This window comes from Pan troglodytes, chromosome 13, assembly GCF_028858775.2.
Source record: "Pan troglodytes isolate AG18354 chromosome 13, NHGRI_mPanTro3-v2.0_pri, whole genome shotgun sequence".
NCBI classification, from domain to species: domain Eukaryota; kingdom Metazoa; phylum Chordata; class Mammalia; order Primates; family Hominidae; genus Pan; species Pan troglodytes.
Window position 1 is genome coordinate 134,249,923 of NC_072411.2, and position 20,754 is coordinate 134,270,676.

General features: G+C 39.3%; 1 protein-coding gene across 5 annotated transcripts in view; it reads left to right on the forward strand.

Annotated features, from left to right (window-relative positions):
* DIS3L2 (DIS3 like 3'-5' exoribonuclease 2) overlaps positions 1–20,754 on the forward strand; it is a 378,450-nt gene that overhangs the window by 65,952 nt on the left and 291,744 nt on the right. For all 5 annotated transcript variants that reach the window (XR_008546725.2, XM_063790857.1, XM_016950702.4 and 2 more), the window contains 2 exons: positions 1,694–1,747; positions 7,398–7,499. Coding sequence is in view for 4 of the 5 variants with exons in the window: in XM_063790857.1 (XP_063646927.1) it covers positions 1,694–1,747; positions 7,398–7,499 (156 nt within the window). In the remaining variant the exon portion in view is untranslated. The remainder of the gene's footprint in view (positions 1–1,693; positions 1,748–7,397; positions 7,500–20,754) is intronic.

Here is a 20,754-nt window from a genome sequence, read left to right on the forward strand (position 1 = left end):
AAACTTAGGCCAGAGAAAAGCATCTGGAATCAGAAAATGAAATTGTTAGACATTTAATTTCAATGAATTGACTTTTGTTTGTTTGGAGTCTCTTCCCCTCACGAGACTGTAAGCTCTGTGATGGTAGAGACTCTCTGTTGTTAGTCTCCCTTGTACCCCGTCATTTGACATGGTGCCTGCCATGCTATTCGTTAGGAAATATTTGTTGAGTGAGTGGATGAATATTTAGGTTAAATGTAAGTTTTTTCCCTCCTTCCCTCAACAAGAAACAGCTGTCTAGAAGTGGATTTACTGTGACACTCTTTAACAAGGGACTGGCCTTGGGGAGCTTTGCCAACCTTATCTCCTGGTCCCTCCCTCTTCTGTGCTAGGCAGAGTTATCGCACAATGGAGAAGAGTTAGTGAGTGCCCTCTTAACCACTTTTGCTAACACAGTGTCCTCTACTATACTTCTCATCTGATTTATTTGCAAATTTTGCTCTTCTGTAAAGGACTAGGTCAGATACCATCTCTGAAGCCTCTTCTGGTGCCCTCGCTGTGAAAGTAAGCTGTACCTCTGCTTTATGTTTTCCTTTAAAATAGGGATTGAGCTTAGTTAATCATTATCTTCTCCATCAGTGTGTCTCAGGGTCTTGAATATAGTCCATACTCAATAATTAATTGTTGAATTAAGGACTGAATGATCATTTGTAGTAGTCTATTTGAGTGTTCATGATATTGTAAACTGTGGCATGGACATTTGTAATTTAAACATGGTACAGTGCAGAAGGAAATTATTTTCTGCTTTATTTTATGCCGTTGCCTGTTTTGTTAATTATGTATCTTTGAGTCTTTAAACGTTTTAGGGGGAAATGTTATTTAAAACACTTTCTCAAGATATCCTTTGAGTCTGGCTGTTAGAAAAATAACTGCTTCCATCCATGTGTTCCAGTGGCCTGAGACTACAGCTGGAACCTGGGGAGCCTTACAGCTTCCTGCAAGAGCCTGAAATACTGAACTGCTATTGAAGAGGCCCCCACCTGCACCCCTGTGTGTAAATAGAAGCAGACCCTGATTTGGTGCTGGAATAACATGAAGTTGAAGGCAGACTGGGTGGCCTGGCTGTTGGAGCCAGGATTCCAGTTTGCATTAAGAGCTGGTTATGGACCATTTTGAATTATTGACTCATTCAGCTCTGCAGAGGGGCCAGAGTAAAAAATAATGCATCCAGTTTCATAAGGCTCAGTATCTAGCTTGGAAATCAACCTGTATCACTTTGAAAATTGTCACAGAAACAAGCAATTGTGGAAAGGTCTTGGAACTGGGAGAAAAAAAAGGCCTTTATATAATGAGGCACAATCCCTAGGTAATCTTGTTTGTAAAGTCAAGGTTTAAATTTGAAGACTAGCATATAGGGGCATCTAAAATCCTAATAGTTGCCACTTTCCCACTCTATGCCAAGCTCTGTTGTTCCTTACCTTTGCTTGTTCACACCAAGGTGCCAGTCTAAGCTTTCTGTTTTTGATAGAACCCTCTATTTCAGATATCAACATAAATTGTGTTTCCTGCATTTAATGAATAGTTCTTATACATCTAACTTGTTTTCTCAAGTGACCCGTTTAATTTTAAAACTTTTTATTGGAGAATAACATACATGTGGAAAAATCGTAAATATATAGCTAGAGTTTCACAAACTTTATTTTTTGTTTTAAAGGGTGTATTGAGAATTAATCCAAAGAAGTTTCATGAAGCCTTCATTCCTTCCCCGGTAAGTTCAATAAATTTATAATAAACTTTATGTCACATTTAATTTTTTAGATCTGCTCCGAAACTGAAATCATATATTCTAACTAAAAAGCAGAGTAGTGAAACAAAATTGACGATGGGCGAAGATTTGTTTCAAATTTAAATAAACTAAATTTTCTTTTGGTTAACAACCCCTTCTGTCAGTCTTAAAATCGCATGCCAAATGAAAGGGATGGCATTTGTTACAAGGCTGCAAAGAGCAGCTGGACCCAGGCAGACTACCCACCAGTTCGTGTAACTGGACGCCCTTGGTTTATGGCTTAAAAGGATTTATGGTTTTTTCCACCGATTTAAGTTAATCTTTCCTAAACAAATATGCTATCTACTTTGGATCTACTGCATGAGCTAATCTGAACATTTGTCCAAAAATAACGTGTAATGCTTTTTTTTTTTGGTGGGGGTCAGAGTTTCTCACTTCACTTTCGTGCAGGTGATAGAACTTTGTACAAGGCTCTTTACCGTTGGGTCTTTAGACCCTTTCTTACATTTATGACTCATTTTAAGAGGCTCTTTCCACTTAAATCAAGTTTACACTGACATATAGTTAGCAGCAGTTCTCTAGAGAAGGTTTGATTGAGCAAAGCTGGGAGAGCAATATTCTTAAATTCCTGACCTAACTTTTCCAGGATACCATAAATAGAATAGCTATAGAATCACAGATTTTTCACAGTGAAAGAGACCAAACTTATGCTTATAGATGACGAAATGGAATACATATATTTTAGTTAACATATTTTATTATTTTAAATGACAGTAAGTTTAGTGAGAATATAGGTTCAGTCATGTACTTTATAAATGTTATTATTACAGATTGAGCACCCCTTATTTGAAACACTTGGGACCAGAGGTATTTTGGATTTAGTATTTTTTTTTAAATTTTGGAATATTTACATTACATACTTACACTGAAATCCAAAATGCTTCCGTGAGCATTTCCTTTGAATGTCATGTCAGTGCCCAAAGAGTTTTATATTTTGGAACATTTCAGATTTTATATGCTCAAGTGATATTATTGTTATTGTTACAATAACCTTATGACCTATTCTCAAGCTCAGTTTAGTCCTTTTCCCCTGCCTTCTGAAATCCAGGGACTCACATTGCATCCAAGTTCGAGTCTTACCCATTGAATTAGATAAAAGGTATCACTGACATTCACATTATTCTTTCTCAGTCATATTCTGTTCCTGTTAGAGAAAATGGCATATGTCTTGACCCTGAAACTTGAGTTGTAAAATTGGGTTGTAGAATTGAGGGTCAGTTTTGAGGTGGTAACTTGGCTGCACGAGCAGTTCTCACATATACGAGAAGTGCAGTTTACATATGTGTTAAGTTTCCAGAATTTGCTCATAAGCTTAAATTTACATCCAGGAATCATAAAAACTACCCAGAAAATCTCTTAGGAAGGTGCTGTGTTGGAGACGGATAAACCATCTCTCAGTACGTCCTGCATAACCAATGTTTTTTTCCCATAAGAAAGCATGACTGTTTCTTCAAGAATATACCAGTTGAAGGAACTTGATTGTATTAGGAGCCCTCATGTATGAAAGACACAGATTTTTAAGCATGAAAATGTCACTCAATGTAGTAAGTTCATCCTGAGAGACAGCTGGGAACTGGGTATATTCAGACCTCTTGTCTCTTGTGCATGCTTAAGTTTGCTCTTATTGATTGGAGTGATAAGGGGAACTACAGCATTTTGAAAATTTTGCTGCTTCCTCTCTTCCCTGATTACACAGTATAGAATTTCCCTAAGTTAAATCCCTATTGGGTTGGCTCCTAGCAAGTGTGGGACCTAGGACAGAAGTAGAAAAGAAGGCACACATACCTTAAATCAAATATTGAAAAGTTAGACATCAAAACCACCATCAAGTAAAATATATTATTCTATATATTCCATGTAGGAATAGACAAAGTCTATTCCTTGCCAAATACACCTTCATATACCTGAGTTCAAATGTAGAATTCTCAGATTTCTTGCAGCTCCATGCTGAAACATGGCTTCACCTCTGGCTTGCCCCTCTTCCCTTCTCAGTGCTAGCTCCCTGTCCCCTTGTGATTCCCTTGCATTCAGTGAGGGCCCTTTCATGCCCAAACGTGGGCATCCTATCCCATGTATCTAAGCTATGTCCATACCCATTAGAAATACCTGCCATTGAGTGGAGGCACCCCCGTTGAGGGGGTGCCTCTGGTGGTGGGGAAGTGCCTGTATATGTCCTGGAGGTAGGCTTGGGGCTGCTTATTTTAGGGAAGCACATCCATTTGGCCCTGTGAACTCCTTGTCTGATGGGGAGGGTTGTGGCTGGAGCAGGGCCAGGGCAGAGGTCCTATGGTTCCTGCAAGCTAAATTCATGTAATTTACATCTGCAAATGATGTATCTCCATGGTGTAACCTGGCTTGTTAAAGAAAGCTAAGACACAAAAGCAAAAGGTGGCGATGTTTTAAAAGCTCATAGTTGTTCTCTTACTTAAAATTGTATTCTTACTACGTCATATTTAGAAATTTTTAGACAGTTGCGATATTAGGATTGGCTTATTTCTATGCCTCTTTTATTCTTTTATTTGGCTCCTGCTTGAGTCGTAATATTGTCTCAGAGAAAAACAATTCACCTCTAGGTAATTAAGAATAGATCATAAGAGCTACCAATCAAGGCCCATTGCAAGTGATTGTATACACTCTGGTTTTGGACACGGGAACAGTCCTACATTCTTGCTTTGTGGGTTTCAGTTTCCAGAAGCATTATAGAAAGCAACTGAAGAGGGCAATAATAGAGGCAACAGATTATTCATACATAAAGCCCATAACCACCTGTGGTCTAGATTTCTGAGTATACATATCTCATATCCATGTCAAATATGAACTTGTATGAACTGGAAACTTGACCTAGGTTCATTATAGCTTCTACTGATAGAAAGTTGATTTTCATTTTATGACAAATATAAAATATATGGGATGAAAAATGCCTACAGATAGACTGGGAAGTAGAATGTCAGAACCAGGGCCTAATTGTTACCGGCTTAAGCTAGGAGCATAAAGGCAGGAATGAATATGAAAGATGAGGCTTTTGCTCTGACAGTAGGACATACAGTGGCTTCCTCATTTGTAAAATGAGGGGATGGAGTAAACGTTGTCTAATGTTGCTCACATTCTAAAGTTTTTAGAGAGATAAAAATAGAGATTTGTTTAAATTATTTAGGTTTGCTCTTACTGACTCTAAAAATGGTTGTGAATTTACACAATGTCATTTGCTATGCTAAAATATCTCCCTAGGTCAAGAGGTGAAGAACAGTGAATTAGTCATCAGGTATAAAATAATACTTTGTTTTAGGGGAACTTGACTTAGGTTCATTATAATTTCTACTGACAGAAAGTTGGTTTTAATTTCATGACACATCTAAACTATACGGGATGAGTAACTTATGTGTACTTGCTAGTTTTGTGAGGTTCTCAATAAAAATGAAATACAGAATGTGAGTAAAATCATGTGACTTTCAAGCAAACCAAGATAAAATGATATTATTGTCATGCCTTTTATCCTATTTGGGGATAGGATAAAGAGGAGAAAATTGATCAGATGGAAAAACCTGTCATTTTTAAAAAGCACAGTTTCTATTCTGAATTATGTAAATCTAAGAAGCTCTCTAACTTTTTAATGCATCGTGTCATAGGAGGCACCCTTTGTACAGTGGTGGAATTTATTTTTGGTCCAAAGGGAACTGTTCCATCAATGAAGGATGCTGTGACCATCGTGGTATATTTGTGTTGTCCTCCTTCCCCCAGTCCTCTAAGTCTTTAGTCGATTACCACATGCCCACCTCCCAATTCCATTATTTTTCTTCCAGGGAAGTTCATTATCTATTTTTCTTTCCTTTTTTTCTATTATCTGTTCTTTCTGATGGGTAGAACAAGACTTCTGGCATTCAAACAAAGAGCTGAAATCTTTGGCCTAAAAAAGTGGTTAAAAGAGATGACTCAAACTTTTAATATTGAGCAGTTCCCAAGCTTAGTGTCTTTAAAGTAAGAGATTCAGCGACAGATCAGTCTTCTGAATGAATCAAGGAAGAGCTGAGTATGATGCAGTAGCTATAGATTTTTGTGTTGTCTGAGGTTCAACTCAGCCCTGCTTTCCTTGGTTTCCTGGGATTGTAAGGTGACAGTACTATCATCCCATCAATCTGAAATCTCTGCGCTGCCAAAGGGTGGTTGTAGCTGCTTATAATAGAGGCATTTCATTGCATATGTTTGACACGTGAGTATGGGTTAGGGTGACCTCCAAACAGCCCATTTTTCATTCCAAGGAGGTCTGAGAGATCCTATTGCTTTTTGAATTGCAAAAGGCAGCAATAGATGGTGATGTGCCTTATTTCAGTTGTTCTCTCTCTGTTTACTGGCTGTCTCTTCCACATCTCTCTGAGAAGCTTGTCAAGAGGTCAACTACAGTCATGTTTTGTGGCTAACACAGTAGCTTTTCCTCAGGGACTAGGGTGGGGTCAGTTTTGGCAGAGTGTGCAAGGCACAGCTGTCAACCCATAGCTAAACTGGAAATTGAGCAGAAAAACTATTCTAGAAGATCTCTAATGGTTTGTAAGTGGAAGCTGTAAAAAATGCTGAGTGACTAAAATCTGCCCCCCCCCCCCTTTTTGATTTGGTGATTTTGGGATGTTAATTTTAACTTTAGCCAAAATTGCATAGTAATCACCTTCAGTCCATTGAGTGTTATGTTCAATCTTATCTATGTCAAGTGTCTCTGTTAGAAAAATTTGAGTGATGATGTTCCAGACTCTTTTGCTGTCACCTCCTGTAAGAAAAAATGTTTTACTTCTTTCTTATTCTCTGAAAAAGAGCACATCATATAAACTTGTAGAGAATAGAAGGATAAGAGTACATGTTTGTTGGTGAAACATTTTGAAAATATTTCATTTTCTCAGGAACCCTGACTGCTGGTGAAGGCCTGCATTTCCTTGGCTATCTTGTTTATTTAAAATTACAAAGTAATTTGGCTTACTAAGAAGACTCTGGCACCTATTTAAGCCAAGAAGTTGACACCTGGGGAGTTCACTGGGGAGCCACATTATTTAAAGTGGGTTGTTTCTGAGTGAGTGAGTGAGGATGAAAGTGTCTGTATCTTGTGTTCATTGTCTGGAGTTCACGGTGGTCCTAAGTCAGCAAGGTCGGTAGAGTGTGAAGATCACGTGATGAATCTCATATTACATCTGTTTCCTTCTCTTCTTTGCCCTCTACTTAGGTCTCCATAAAAACAACCACAATTTATTCTCTCTGCCACTTTCTTGGGGGGCATTATGAATTTGCTGGTTTCCTCCTAGAGAGTCCAAATCTTAGAGCCATTGCTACTCCTGCCCTCAGTTTGTTTTCTTGGGGGAGATTATATGTTGTTCCTCTTCTGTTCTCTTGCATACCTTCTATTTTTATACTTTCTTGATATGTAAAAAATTCATTTAGTATTAAAAAGGTATCAGCATGCTTTATTTAATACAAAAAAGGATAACCTAAGAATAACTTGCTGTTTTCTATTTCAGTTATGAAAGCAGGCAATTTGTTTTTTGCTTTATGTGTTTTTAAGCTCACTATTGTTTTATTTCTTTTTCCAACCTAGGATGGTGATCGAGACATTTTTATTGATGGGGTTGTTGCTCGTAATAGAGCCTTAAATGGGGATCTGGTGGTCGTGAAACTGCTTCCCGAGGAGCATTGGAAGGTGAGTTAAGTTTTCCCTTTCTAATTACAGATTTCTTAGGGTCTTTCACATTCCATGGTGCACCAACAAGGCATCATAAACTGGAGGAGTCACAGACCCCTTAGGCGCTGTGGTAAGATGGGGTGTAATCTTGGAAGCATGCTACCGAATGCTTGGAACTTAGAAGCATCTGCTGGGCAGATTGCTAATTAAATGAGTTCTCCTTGCTCTCTCTCTAGTGATCCATCCTCCCTGTCACATGCCTTGCACTGGTTTTTGGTATTCTTTTGAATAAATACTGAGGGCCCATTCAAACTTGGTATGTATTATTTTCCTACATCCTATGCAGGGAGAACTAGAAAGACAAAGCCATGGAGACAGTGGCAGTCCCCATGCATTTCTGCTGCCTCCAGTGGAAAACCCAGGCAATACATATGGAGTTCTGTTGGCCCAGTTTGGTGATTGGGTGCCTTGGCAGATAAAAATAGTTTGTCTGTGTTTTTATAAATCAGGGATTTAGTGGCAGAAGAAAATGTTTTTAATATGAGAGTATTTTGGGTTTCGGTCTCCATCTATGTCTGTTAATTGGAAAGGAAGATATGGTTTTAGTTTTGATGGTTTTAAATAAAAGTAAGGATCAGGCATTGGAATGATGTGTGGTGACAATATCTTTGAATTGTCATGTAGGATTGGAGACTTATGTATCTAAGTCTGAATTTGTCTTCATATCGTTTGTTTTATTTGGCTTTTTTGTTTTATTTATTTGAAGAAATCGGTGTCTTCAATAATACGTGTTATAGATGTATCTAAGTCTGAATTTGTCTTCATATCATTTGTTTTATTTGGCTTTTTTGTTTTATTTATTTGAAGAATTTGGTGTCTTCTTCAATAATACGTGTTATAGAGTAGTGACTAAAAGTATGGGCTTTTAGGCTAGGCTACTTAGATTTGAATCTCATCTCTGCCATTCATCTCTATAACTTTGAGTGAATTGTACAACCTTTCTGCTGCAGATGTCTCATCTGTAAAATGGGAATAATCATGGTACCTACTTCATAGGTTTGTCATGAAAATTAAATGAGAATACATGTAAAAATTTTAGAATACTGCCTAAAAATCTTAGAATGGCAGGAGCTCAAGAAATGTTCTTATTAGCTTTTCCAAAAAAGATGTGATGTGAGGAGTACCATTTTATCTCAGAGCTTTGTTGAGGCATACATTCTTTTTAATCTGATACAGCTAAAGTAATTGAGTTATAGCTATATGCCAGGTATTCATAGGGTGTAGGGAATTCAGTAATGAGTAGTATTGACATAGTTCTTGCTCTCATGGAGCTTATAGTTTAATGGGGAGTACAGGTAGGAAAAGACAGATACTGATCACACTTATACAAATTTAAGTGTAATTTTTATTAGTGCTGTGAAGTGCAGGGTTTCTTTTTTTTTTTTTTTATATTATACCCTAAGTTCTGGGATACATGTGCCAAATTAGCAGGTTTGTTACATAGGTATACATGTGCCATGGTGGTTTGCTGCACCCATTAACCCATCATCTATATTAGGTATTTCTCCTAATGCTATCCCTCCCCTTGTCCGCACCCCCCGACAGGCCCCATTGTATGTGATGTTCCCCTCACTGTGCCCATATGTTCTCATTGTTCACCTCCCACTTATGAGTGAGAACATGTGGTGTCTGGTTTTCTGTTCCTGTGTTAGTTTGCTGAGAATGATGGTTTCCAGCTTCATCCATGTCCCTGCAAAGGACATAAACTCATTCTTTTTTATGGCTGCATAGTATTCCATGGTGTATATGTGCCACATTTTCTTTATCCAGTCTAACATTGATAGGCATTTGAGTTGGTTCCAAGTCTTTGCTATTATGAATAGTGCTACAATAAACATATGTGTGCATGTGTCTTTACAGTAGAATGATTTATAATCCTTTGGGTATATACACAGTAGTGGGATTGCCGGGTCAAATGGTATTTCTAGTTCTAGATCCTTGAAGAATCACCACACTGTCTTCCACAATGGTTGAACTAATTTACACTCCTGCCAACAGTGTAAAAGCATTTCTATTTCTCCATATCCTCTCCAGCATCAGTTGTTTCCTGACTTTTTAGTGATCTCCATTCTAACTGGCGTGAGATAATATCTCATTGTGGTTTTGATTTGCATTTCTCTAATGACCAGTGTTGATGACCTTTTTTTATATGTCTGTTGGCCACATAAATGTCTTCTTTTGAAAAGTGTCTGTTCATATCCTTTGCCCACTTTTTGATGGTTTGTTTTCTTGTAAATTTGTTTAAGTTCCTTGTAGATTCTGGATATTATCCCTTTGTCAGATGGATAGATTGCAAAAATTTTTTCCCATTCTGTAGGTTGCCTGTTCACTCTGATGATAGTTTCTTTTGCTGTGCAGAAGCTCTTTAGTTTAATTAGATCCCATTTGTCAATTTTGGTTTTTGTTGCAATTGCTTTTCGTGTTTTAGTCATGCAGTCTTTGCCCATGCCTATGTCCTGAATGGTATTGCCTAGGTTTTCTTCTAGGGTTTTTATGGTTTTAGGTCTTACATATAAATATTTAATCCATCTTGAGTTAATTTTTGTATAAGGGGTCCAGTTTTAGTTTTCTACATATGGCTAGCTAGTTTTCCCAGCACCATTTATTAAGTAGGGAATCCTTTCCCCATTGCTTGTTTTTGTCAGGTTTGTCAAAGATCAGATGGTTGTAGATGTGTGGTGTTATTTCTGAGGCCTATATTCTGTCCTATTGGTCTATATATCTGTTTTGGTACCAGTAGCATGCTGTTTTTATTACTGTAGCCTTGTAGTATAGTTTGAAGTCAGGTAGCGTGATGCCTCCAGCTTTATTGTTTTTGCTTAGGATTGTCTTGGCTATATGGGCTCTTTTTTGGTTCCATATGAAATTTAAAGTTTTTTCTAATTCTGTGAAGAAAGTCAATGGTAGCTTGCTGGGAATAGCATTGAATCTAAATTACTTTGGGCACTATGGCCATTTTCACAATATTGATTCTTCCTATCTATGAGCATGGAATATTTTTCCATTTGTGTCCTCTCTTTCCTTGAGCAGTCGTTTGTAGTTCTCCTTGAAGAGGTCCTTCAGATCCCTTGTAAGTTGTATTCGTAGGTACTTTATTCTCTTTGTAGCAATTGTGAATGGGAGTTTGCTCATGATTTGGCACTCCATTATTGGTGTATAGGAATGCTTGTGATTTTTGCACATTAATTTTGTATTCTGAGACTTTGCTGAAGTTGCTTATCAACTTAAGGAGATTTTGGGCTGAGACATTGGGGTTTTCTAAATATACAATCATGTCATCTGCAAACAGAGATAATTTGACTTCCTCTCTTCCTGTTTGAATACCCTTTATTTCTTTCACTTGCCTGATTGCCCTGGCCAGAACTTCCAGTACTACGTTGAATAGAGTGCTGAGAGAGGGCATCCTTGTCTTGTGCCGGTTTTCAAAAGAAATGCTTCCAGCTTTTGCCCGTTCAGTATGATATTGGCTATGGGTTTGTCATAAATAGCTCTTACTATTTTGAGCTATGTTCCAATACCTAGTTTATTGAGTGTTTTTAGCATAAAGGGGTGTTGAATTTTGTCAAAGGCCTTTTCTGCATCTATTGAGATAATCATGTGGTTTTTGTCATCGGTTCTGTTTATGTGATGGATTACATTTATTGATTTGAATATATTGAACCAGCCTTGCATCCCAGGGATGAAGCCAACTTGATCGTGGTGGATAAGCTTTTTGATGTGCTGCTGGATTTGGTTTGCTAGTATTTTATTGAGGATTTTCACATTGATGTTCATCAGGGATGTTGGCCTGAAATTTTTTTTTTTTGTTGTGTCTCTGCCGGGTTTTGGTATCAGGATGATGCTGGCCTCATAAAATGAGTTGGGGAGGAGTCTCTCTTTTTCTGTTGTATGGAATACTTTCAGAAGGAATGATACCAGCTCCTCTTTGTACCTCTGGTAGAATTCGGCTGTGAATCCATCTGGTCCTGGGCCTTTTTTTGGTTGGTAGGCTATTAATTACTGGCTCAATTTCAGAACTTATTATTGGTCTATTCAGGGATTTGACTTCTTCCTGGTTTAGTCTTGGGAGGGTGTTTGGGAAGAATTTACCCATTTCTTCTAGATTTTCTAGTTTATTTGTGTAGAGGTGTTTATAGTATTCTCTGATGGTAGTTTGTATTTCTGTGGGATCAGTGGTGATCTCCCCTTTATCATTTTTTAATGTGTCTATTTGATTCTTCTCTCTTTTCTTCTTCATTAGGCTGTCTACTGGTCTATCTATTTTGTTAATGTTTTCAAAAAACCAGCTCCTGGACTCATTGATTTTTTTGAATGGTTTTTCATGTCTCTATCTCCTTCAGTTCTGCTCCGATCTTAGTTATTTCTTGTCTTCTGCTAACTTTTGAATTTGTTTACTCTTGCTTCTCTAGTTCATTTAATTGTGATGTTAGGGTGTTGATTTTAAATTTTTCCCGCTTTCTCCTGTGGGCATTTAGTGCTATAAATTTCCTTCTAAAGACTGCTTTAGCTGTATCCCAGAGATTCTGGTACATTGTGTCTTTGTTCTCATTGGTTTCAAAGAACTTATTTATTTCTGCCTTAATTTCATTATTTACCCAGTAGTCATTCAGGAGCAGGTTGTTCAGTTTCCATGTAGTTGTGGGTTTTGAGTGAGTTTATTAATCCTGAATTCTAATTTGATTGTACTGTGGTCTGAGAGACTGTTTGTTAAGATTTCCATTGTTTTGCATTTGCTGAGAAGTGTTTTACTTCCAATTATGTGGTCAGTTTTAGAATAAGTGTGATGTGGTACTGAGAAGAATGTATATTTTGTTGATTTGGGGTGGAGAGTTCTGTAAATGACTATTAGGTCCTCTTGATCCAGAGCTGAGTTCAAGTCCTGAATATCCTTGTTAATTTTTTGTCTTGTTGATTATTGTCTGTTATTGACAGTGTCTTTTTGTCTTGTCTATTATTGACAGTGGGGTGTTAAAGTCTCCCACTATTATTGTGTGGGAGTCTAAGTCTCTTTATAGGTCTCTAAGAGCTTGCTTTATGAATCTGGGTGCTCCTGTATTGGGTGCATGTATATTTAGGATAGTTAGCTCTTCTTTTTGCGTTGATCCTTTTGCCATTATGTAATGCCCTTCTTTGTCTTTTTTGATCTTTGTTGGTTTAAAGTCTGTTTTATCAGAGACTAGGATTGCATCCCCTGCTTTTTTTTGCTTTCCATTTGCTTGGCAAATATTCCTCCATCCCTTTATATTGAGCCTATGTGTGTCTCTGCACGTGAGATGGCTCTCCTAAATACAGTACACTGATGGGTCTTGACTCTTTATCCAATTTGCCAGTCTGTGCCTTTTAATTGGGGGATTTAGCCCATTTACATTTAAGTTTAATATTGTTTTGTGTGAATTTGATCTTGTCATTACGATGCTAGCTGGTTATTTTGCCCATTAGTTGATGCAGTTTCTTCATAGTGTCAATGATCTTTACATTTTGGTTTGTTTTTTTGCAGTGGCTGGTACCAGTTTTTCATTTCCATATTTAGTGCTTCCTTCAGGAGCTCTTGTAAGGCAAGCCTGGTGGTGACAGAATCCCTCAGGATTTGCATGTCTGTAAAGGATTTTATTTCTCCTTCACTTATGAAGCTTTGTTTGGCTGGATATGAATTCTGGGTTGAAAATTCTTTTCTTTAAGAATGTTGAATATTGGCCCTCACTCTCTTCTGGCTTGTAGGGTTTCTGCAGAGAGATCCACTGTTAGTCTGATGGGCTTCCCTTTGTGGGTAACCCAACCTTTCTCTCTGGCTGCCCTTAACATTTTTTCCTAGATTTCAACCTTTTTCCTTCATTTCAACTTTTCCTTCATTTCTGACAATATGTGTCTTGGGGTTGCCTTTCTTGAGGAGTATCTTTATGATGTTCTCTGTATTTCCTGAATTTGAATGTTGGCCTGTCTTGCTAGGTTGGGGAAGTTCTGGATAATATCCTGAAGTGTGTTTTCCAACTTGGTTCCATTCTCCCTGTCACTTTCAGGTACATCAATCAAACGTAGGTTTGGTCTTTTCACATAGTCCCATATTTCTTGGAGGCTTTGTTAGTTCCTTTTCATTCTTTTTTCTCTAATCTTGTCTCCATGCTTTATTTTATTAAGTTGATCTTCAGTCTCTGATATCCTTTCTTCTACTCGATCAATTCATCTACTGATACTTGTATATGCTTCACGAAGTTCTCATGCTGTGTTTTTTAGCTCCATCTAGTCATTTATGTTCTTCTCTAAACTGGTTATTCTAGTGAGCAATTCCTCTAACCTTTTATCAATGTTCTTAGCTTTCTTGCATTGAGTTAGAACATGCTCCTTTAGCTCGGAGGAGTTTGTTATTACCCACTTTCTGAAGCCTACTTCTGCCAGTTTGTCAAACTCATTCTCCATCCAGTTTTGTTCTCTTGCTGGCAAGGAGTCGTGATCCTTTGGAGAGAAGAGGCATTCTGGTTTTTGGAATTTTCAGCCTTTTTGTACTGGTTTTTCCTCATCTTTGTGGATTTATTTACCCTTGGTCTTTCCTGTTGGTGACCTTTGGATGGAGTTTTTGTGTGGTGGTCCTTTTTGTTGATGTTGATGCTATTGCTTTCTGTTTGTTAGTTCTTCTTCTAACAGTCAGGCCCCTCTTCTGCAGGTTGGCTGGAGTTTGCTGGAGGTCCACTCCAGACCCTGTTTGCTTGGGTATCATCAGTGGAGGCTGCAGAACAGCAAAGATTGCTGCCTCCTCCTTCCTCTGGAAGCTTCATCCCAGAGAGGCACCTGCCAGATGCCAGCTGGAGCTCTCCTATATGAGGTGTCTGTTGACCCCTGCTGGGAGGCGTCTCCCTGTCAGGAGGCACAGAGGTCAGGGACCCACTTGAGGAGGCAATCTGAGGAGGCAATCTGTCCCTTAGCAGAGCTAGAGCACTGTGCTGGGAGATCTGCTGCTCTCTTCAGAGCTGGCAGGCAGGAATGTTTAAGTCTGCTGAAGCTGCACCCACATCCACCCCTTCCCCCAGGTGCTCTGTCCCAGGGAGATGGGAGTTTTACCTATAAGCCCCTGACTGGGGCTGCTGCCTTTCTTTCAGAGATGCCCTATCCAGAGAGAAGGTCTCTAGAGAGGTAGTCTGGCTACAGGGGCTTTGCGGTGCTGCAGTGGGCTCCGCCCAGCTTGAACTTCCTGGTGGCTTTGTTTACACTGTGAGGGGAAAGCCGCCTACTTAAGCCTCAGTAATGGCAGACGCCCCTCCCCACCAAGCTCAAGTGTCCCAGGTCGACTTCAGACTGCTATGCTGGCAGCGAGAATTTCAAACCAGTGGATCTTAGCTTGCTGGGCTCCATGAGGGTGGGATCCGCTGAGCTAGACCACTTGGCTCTCTGGCTTCAACCCCTTTTCCAGCGGGGTGAACAGTTCTCTCTCACTGGTATACCAGGAGTCACTGGGGTACGAAAAAAAACTCCTGCAGCTAGCTCGGTGTCTGCCCAAACGGCTGCCCAATTTTGTACTTGAAACCCAGGGCCCTTGTGGTATAGGCACCCGAGGGAATCTCCTGGTCTGAGGGTTGTGAAGACTGTGGGAAAAGCATAATATCTGGGCCAGAGTGCAATGTTCCTCACAGCACAGTCCCTCACGGCTTCCCTTGGCTAGGGGAGGGAGTTCCCTGACCCCTTGCACTTCCTGGGTGAGGTAACGCCCCACCCTGCTTTGGCTTGCCCTCCGTGGGCTGCACCCACTGGCTAACCAGTCCCAGTGAGATGAACCAGGTACCTCAGTTGGAAATGCAGAAATCACCAGCCTTCTGCGTTGGTCTCACTGGGAGTTGCAGGCAGAAGCTGTTCCTATTTGACCATTTTGTCTGGGAATCCTCTTTTTTCTTTTTGAATTACAGTGAACTTTCCTAGTTCAGATCCACCTCCCAGCTTCATCCCCAGTTGCTGCCAATTGTTGATACAGTGTCCTCCCTGGATTCCTTGAAAGCATAGCTAAAGGCTGGCTTCATGTTTTAGGTATATAGGTTGATTTAGGTCACTTTGTGTTTTCTTGAATCTAGCATAGTGTTGACCAGGTCCAAGAAGATAAGAGAAGTGTATTAGGGCCAGGTCAAACCAAAGGAAACATTCCTAGAGGTCATTTGAGGGAGCAAAGAGGCAGCATTGTAATGAAGAAGAGCCAAAGAAAGAACAGAAAGATGGTGGCATCTTTTACCCTAAGACATGAGAGTGGTAGAATAGGGAGAAGCAGAAGAATGGTTAGCAAGTTGGGTGGGTGTAGAGCAGACCAGAGCAGGTATAGGTGCTGACTGGTTGTACAGTAGGCATGGAAAGCATACAGTAGAGCACCAGTGGAGCTCTACAGAAGTGGATGAGATTGCTTAAAAGAGCAAGGCCAAGTAACCTGGCATCCTTTCTGCCCTTGGACCCAGGCAAGAGATGGCCAAAATAAGCAAACATATGAATAAGTAAGTCTGTTGCATTGTTTTCCTTGTTTCTCACCCCCTTTATTGATAAGACAGTCAGCACAGCCTTTCCTGTGCTGTTAGAAGTGCTCTTGCTTCAGGCAGGAAGTCTAAGATGATGGGGTAGATTGTTAACCAAAGCTTGGGGGTAGGTTGAGGGTTAAAGTGTTTGTGTTGTTGAGGTCTGGAGGAAAGGTTTGGGACTTGAGCATTCTTGTTTCTGCCTTGGTGCCTTTTTTTCTTGGACAAAAATCTGTACCTCTTTTAAAACTGAATACAACAAAGTTGTGTTTTTCCCTAGAGGCCTAATTTTATGAATTTCTAGGTCATAAAATTAGCTTAGTGCTACCTACTTCTACAAACTGTTATCTGTTTAACTAGCTCCTACAGAGGGGCTGCTGGCTGCCTCTGAAGCTTTCAGAAGATTTGAAATGTAGAGGGTAGCCCCGGGTTCCTTATTATTTTGTTTCTGTGGAGCTCCCGAGAGTCTTCACAGTGGCTGCCTGACAATTGCTTTTTGTGTTAACGTCAGCCCCATTAGGTACGTCTCTCAGGCCTCATTAGTTAGAATATTTCACAGCTTCTTATTCTGAAGTGGGGGAGTTCTGTTGTCCTTAGCCCACCTGTGATAGTTGTTGGTGACAGGCTCAAAGTAGGGAGAAGAGAATATTCGGACTGTCATCAAGAATCCCTGACGTCTAGAATATAAACATCTCCAAACATACTGGCCAATTGTCTTACAGGTTTGTTAGTACAAAAGCATATTGTTATCAAAGGAATCTGTAGTCACTAGCGTGAGCCAATGTGGATTAATTGGATTATTCATCTTTGCTTCTTTCTGCTTGTCGTGCTCACTCCTCTTGGGTATGTAAACTACAGGGCTTTTGGGGTTTTAGAAAAACAACAGTTCTTTTCGTTATAGTAGTAAATAGTCAATTTATTTCACAGCATGATTTTTGGCAAAATAGATAGCTGTATGAGTATCAAGCTGTGAGGCAATAATGAAAAATAATTTACTCTTATATAACTCTTCGAAGTTCAGATTCTTCCACATTTTTACTGTCTCCTTATACTTTTTATTACAGACATCTAATGAAAGATAGTTGAGGGGCAAATGATAGTTTCTTCCTTTGTCAATTGGAATATTAAGGTACTGTGAGAGTGACTGGTTTGAGGACTGAGAGTTTTTGGCAGAACCAGGGATAGAATCCAGATCTCTTGACTTACAGCTTAATATCCTTTCCCTCAGATTTTCAAAGTGGAGATCATGTCCCCAAATGGTTAGGAAGCATTGATCCTGACAGTTCTTCCTGGAGCAGTTCAAGGTACCCAGTGGCTTCTCATCTACCATTCATCCTGCCCTGTGTTAGATTCTAGAGATACAAACTAGAATAGGTCACAGGCTTTGCGCTTAAGGAGTTCATAGGCTGGTTGGGAAGAGAATGGAAACAATTATGGTACGGTTTGCAGGATGGAAACAGAAATACCACACTGTTATGGGAGAAACAAACTCTATTTGAAAGAATTGGGGAAGACTTCATAGAGGTTACATTAGAGCTAAGGTTTAAAGGATGGGAATAGAGAAAGAGAGAGGATTTGTTTTATTTCAAGATGAGAATGATTTGGCAAGAGAGGATTGTGAAAATTTTAGGTTTCAGGGAGGCATGTATGGATCAAAGCTTTCTCTTCCTGGTATACTATTGGCTGAGTACAGCAGCCCCTCTACTAACTCTCCCAGACATTGGAAGAAGTAGGGGGCTCCTAACTCTTCTGAGGATCCTGCCCTCAAGGGAAACTGAAAGGGGGACCATGGCACCCTTTTACAGAGACTCTTCGAACATTGCTGCCAGCTCAGTAAACTCTTGTTTGCCATTTATTTGATCTTTGCCCTGCTTCTTCCATTCTCTTTCCCTTTTTTTCATCAAGTTCACCTCCCATAACCATAGCCCATACTTGTCTTTCATCTTTTGGTTAACCATAATGAGTTTATTCTATTATTTTCCTTCTCTTAATACCCCAATACGGTAAATTACAAATATGCATATATAAACCCTGTGGGTGCTAATAACAACTGCTAACTTACTGGTGCTTACCATGTACCAGGTACTGTGTTTAGTGCCTTGTACTATTCTTTTGTATGCTGTTGTCTGTATCCCAATTTTGTGAATGAGAAAACTGGGGCTCGGTTTAAGCATCTTATTTAGGGCACATATAACTAAGGAGTAACAGAGTGGTATTCAGATTTACATCTCCTGGCTTCATGATCATACTGTTATTTGTTATTCCAGAGATATCAAGGAGAGAGTTATTTGATCTGTAGACAGATATTGTCAGTGTCATAATAATTAGCACACATTTAGAAAATAAAAATATATGCTTTAACATTAGGTAATAGGTAATATCTTAAGTTGCCATCATGGATAAACAAGATGACTATCAGTTGACATAACTAAAAGCTTAGTGTTAGTCTCAGAAAATAAACAATTCAGAAAATATTAGTTAGAATTCTAGTGGTTGTATCTTAGGACTGGAGAGGTATGATAGGACATTATGGAGACAGGTGTTGAGAATGAGGGAGAACCTTAACAAATACTTGCCCTAGACAGTGGAGCTGACCCAACAATAAAAGTCACATCAGAGTTGCAGCTTGCTGTTCAAGGCAAAGAGTCAAAGGGATTACAGACCTAGATGCCATTCCTGACTCAATGGCAGCAGATCCCAAATTCATAGTATTTGGATGCACAGGTATTCAAAAGGCAGGTAGGCAGTTGTCATATAGGAGGAAGTGGGTCCTGCTGGGGCTTTGGGACAGGGTGCTAAGTTCAGAAATGTGGGACTGTTTTGTTATAAGCAGAGTGGTAGAAGCAGCCACTGGGCTAGGAGTCAAGGATAGGATTTGATCCTCAAGCTGGGAGAATTGACTAGAGCCATACTGGGAGCAAAAACCAAAGCAGAGGACCAGCCTTGAGAGCCAGAATTCTGAAACTTTTTTTGGTTGTACCAAAGGAGTCTTGGGAGCCCAGAATTCAGCTGTGGTATTTTAGTTGATGCAGCCATAGTGATTGGCTCAGAGAAAATAAGAGTAAAAGAGGCTGACAGAGCATATTAAAATTACACTCAATCGGCAAAACAATGTGATACAGAACCTAACTAGCAAAAGAGATGGATTTCAAGTGAAACTTTTACTCATTGAAACTGTTAAAAATATAGTAAGACAGGCAGGAATATGCTTGATACATTGATACCTGTTGGAAACCTATAATGCTGGGGACTCATTTATTTCTCCCACATGTATTTGTGCAGCACCTGCAGGGTACTGAGAGGATAAAGTGGGAATAAATCAGTCAAGTACTTTGTTAGCAAGTCTAAATTTCTCTCAAGACAGGATTATTTCACTTAACTTACAGCAGAGCAAAGTCTATACATGATTTAAGGAAGTAGCGTTCAGCAAGGGAATAATAGATGTATAGGTGAGTGTTTCGGAAGAGATTGGCACTGAAAGAAAGAAATAACTTGAGTCTGAAAGAATAAAGGAAGTGTTGATAGGAGTGGCTACTCTTGTTCTAAATTAAACAAATGCAGAAATCAAAGTACACATTTAATCCCTAATTTTCAATGGTTGTTTCAAACCTTCTTATGGTCACATGAAATTGGTCTAGTACAGTAAAGTGTTTCCTTTGACAACTAACTTTTCCTTCAAGTGATTGTTTTAAAGTTTTGTGTTCCAAGTTCTTCTTTAAATGTGCACCCATCATACTAGATTATATTTAATCCAATCTCTTATATAACCACTATCATTTTGGATTGTTCTCAATTCCAGTGGAATTAGAATTTCTTAGAACTGTTTGGTTTCTTGGCCTGCATGGCAGGCCTGAAAAAGACTTGGAAGGTACTCAGTGATGGGAGGGCAAGATCTTCGGAGCCTCCATCAAGAGTAGTATGGTAGGTAAGGTATATCCACTAACATGATCAGATTTTCCCAAGATTGTTATATACACAGCCTATTTTTAACAGTCATCTTTTTTCTTCATTACTGCCAGCTCTGCATCAAATACTTCAGGTTCTTGCCTGCTTTAAACATGCCCTCAGATCTTTGTAATTCAAGTTGAAATGTCTGAAATAAGGAGTGTATTGTTTAAGGATAGAGTAGCTTATTTATGCTGGAAACTCCTAATTAATATTTCAGGGTTATTTTCTAGAAAACTAATTTATTTCTCCTTAACCCCATGGAGATGTTTTGGTGAAAACCACATTCATTGTAACGAAAGAGTTAATGTAGGTAAATACTTAGGGCAGTGATGGCACATTCTAAGTGCTTGAAAGATGTCAGGTATTACTACTATTAGTCTTAGAAATGAGGACCAAGAACATGGTTCAGCCACAACACATGATAATTCAGATTTACTTTTTCTAGCTCTTGAGTGTACCACATTTACTGACAGAAGACAAAATATTCACATAAAATGTTGGTGTTTTAGTATGTGTTTCTTTGAGTCATCTGCACTGCTGAGCAACTGTATGATAGGCAAGGTTATATTCTGGAATGATGTGGTTTGTTTCTTACTCATGCTCACTGCCCATCAAGATCATCTAGGGGCTTTGCTTTGCATTATCTTTACTCCAAAGCTCAGGATGGATGGAACATAGACCATCAGAAGTGCTCCCTTTCTCTGTGGCAGAAGGAAACAGAGCCAAGGAGGGCCACATTTAAAATGCCCCTGTCCAGAAGTGATGGAGTCACTTCTGCTCATAGC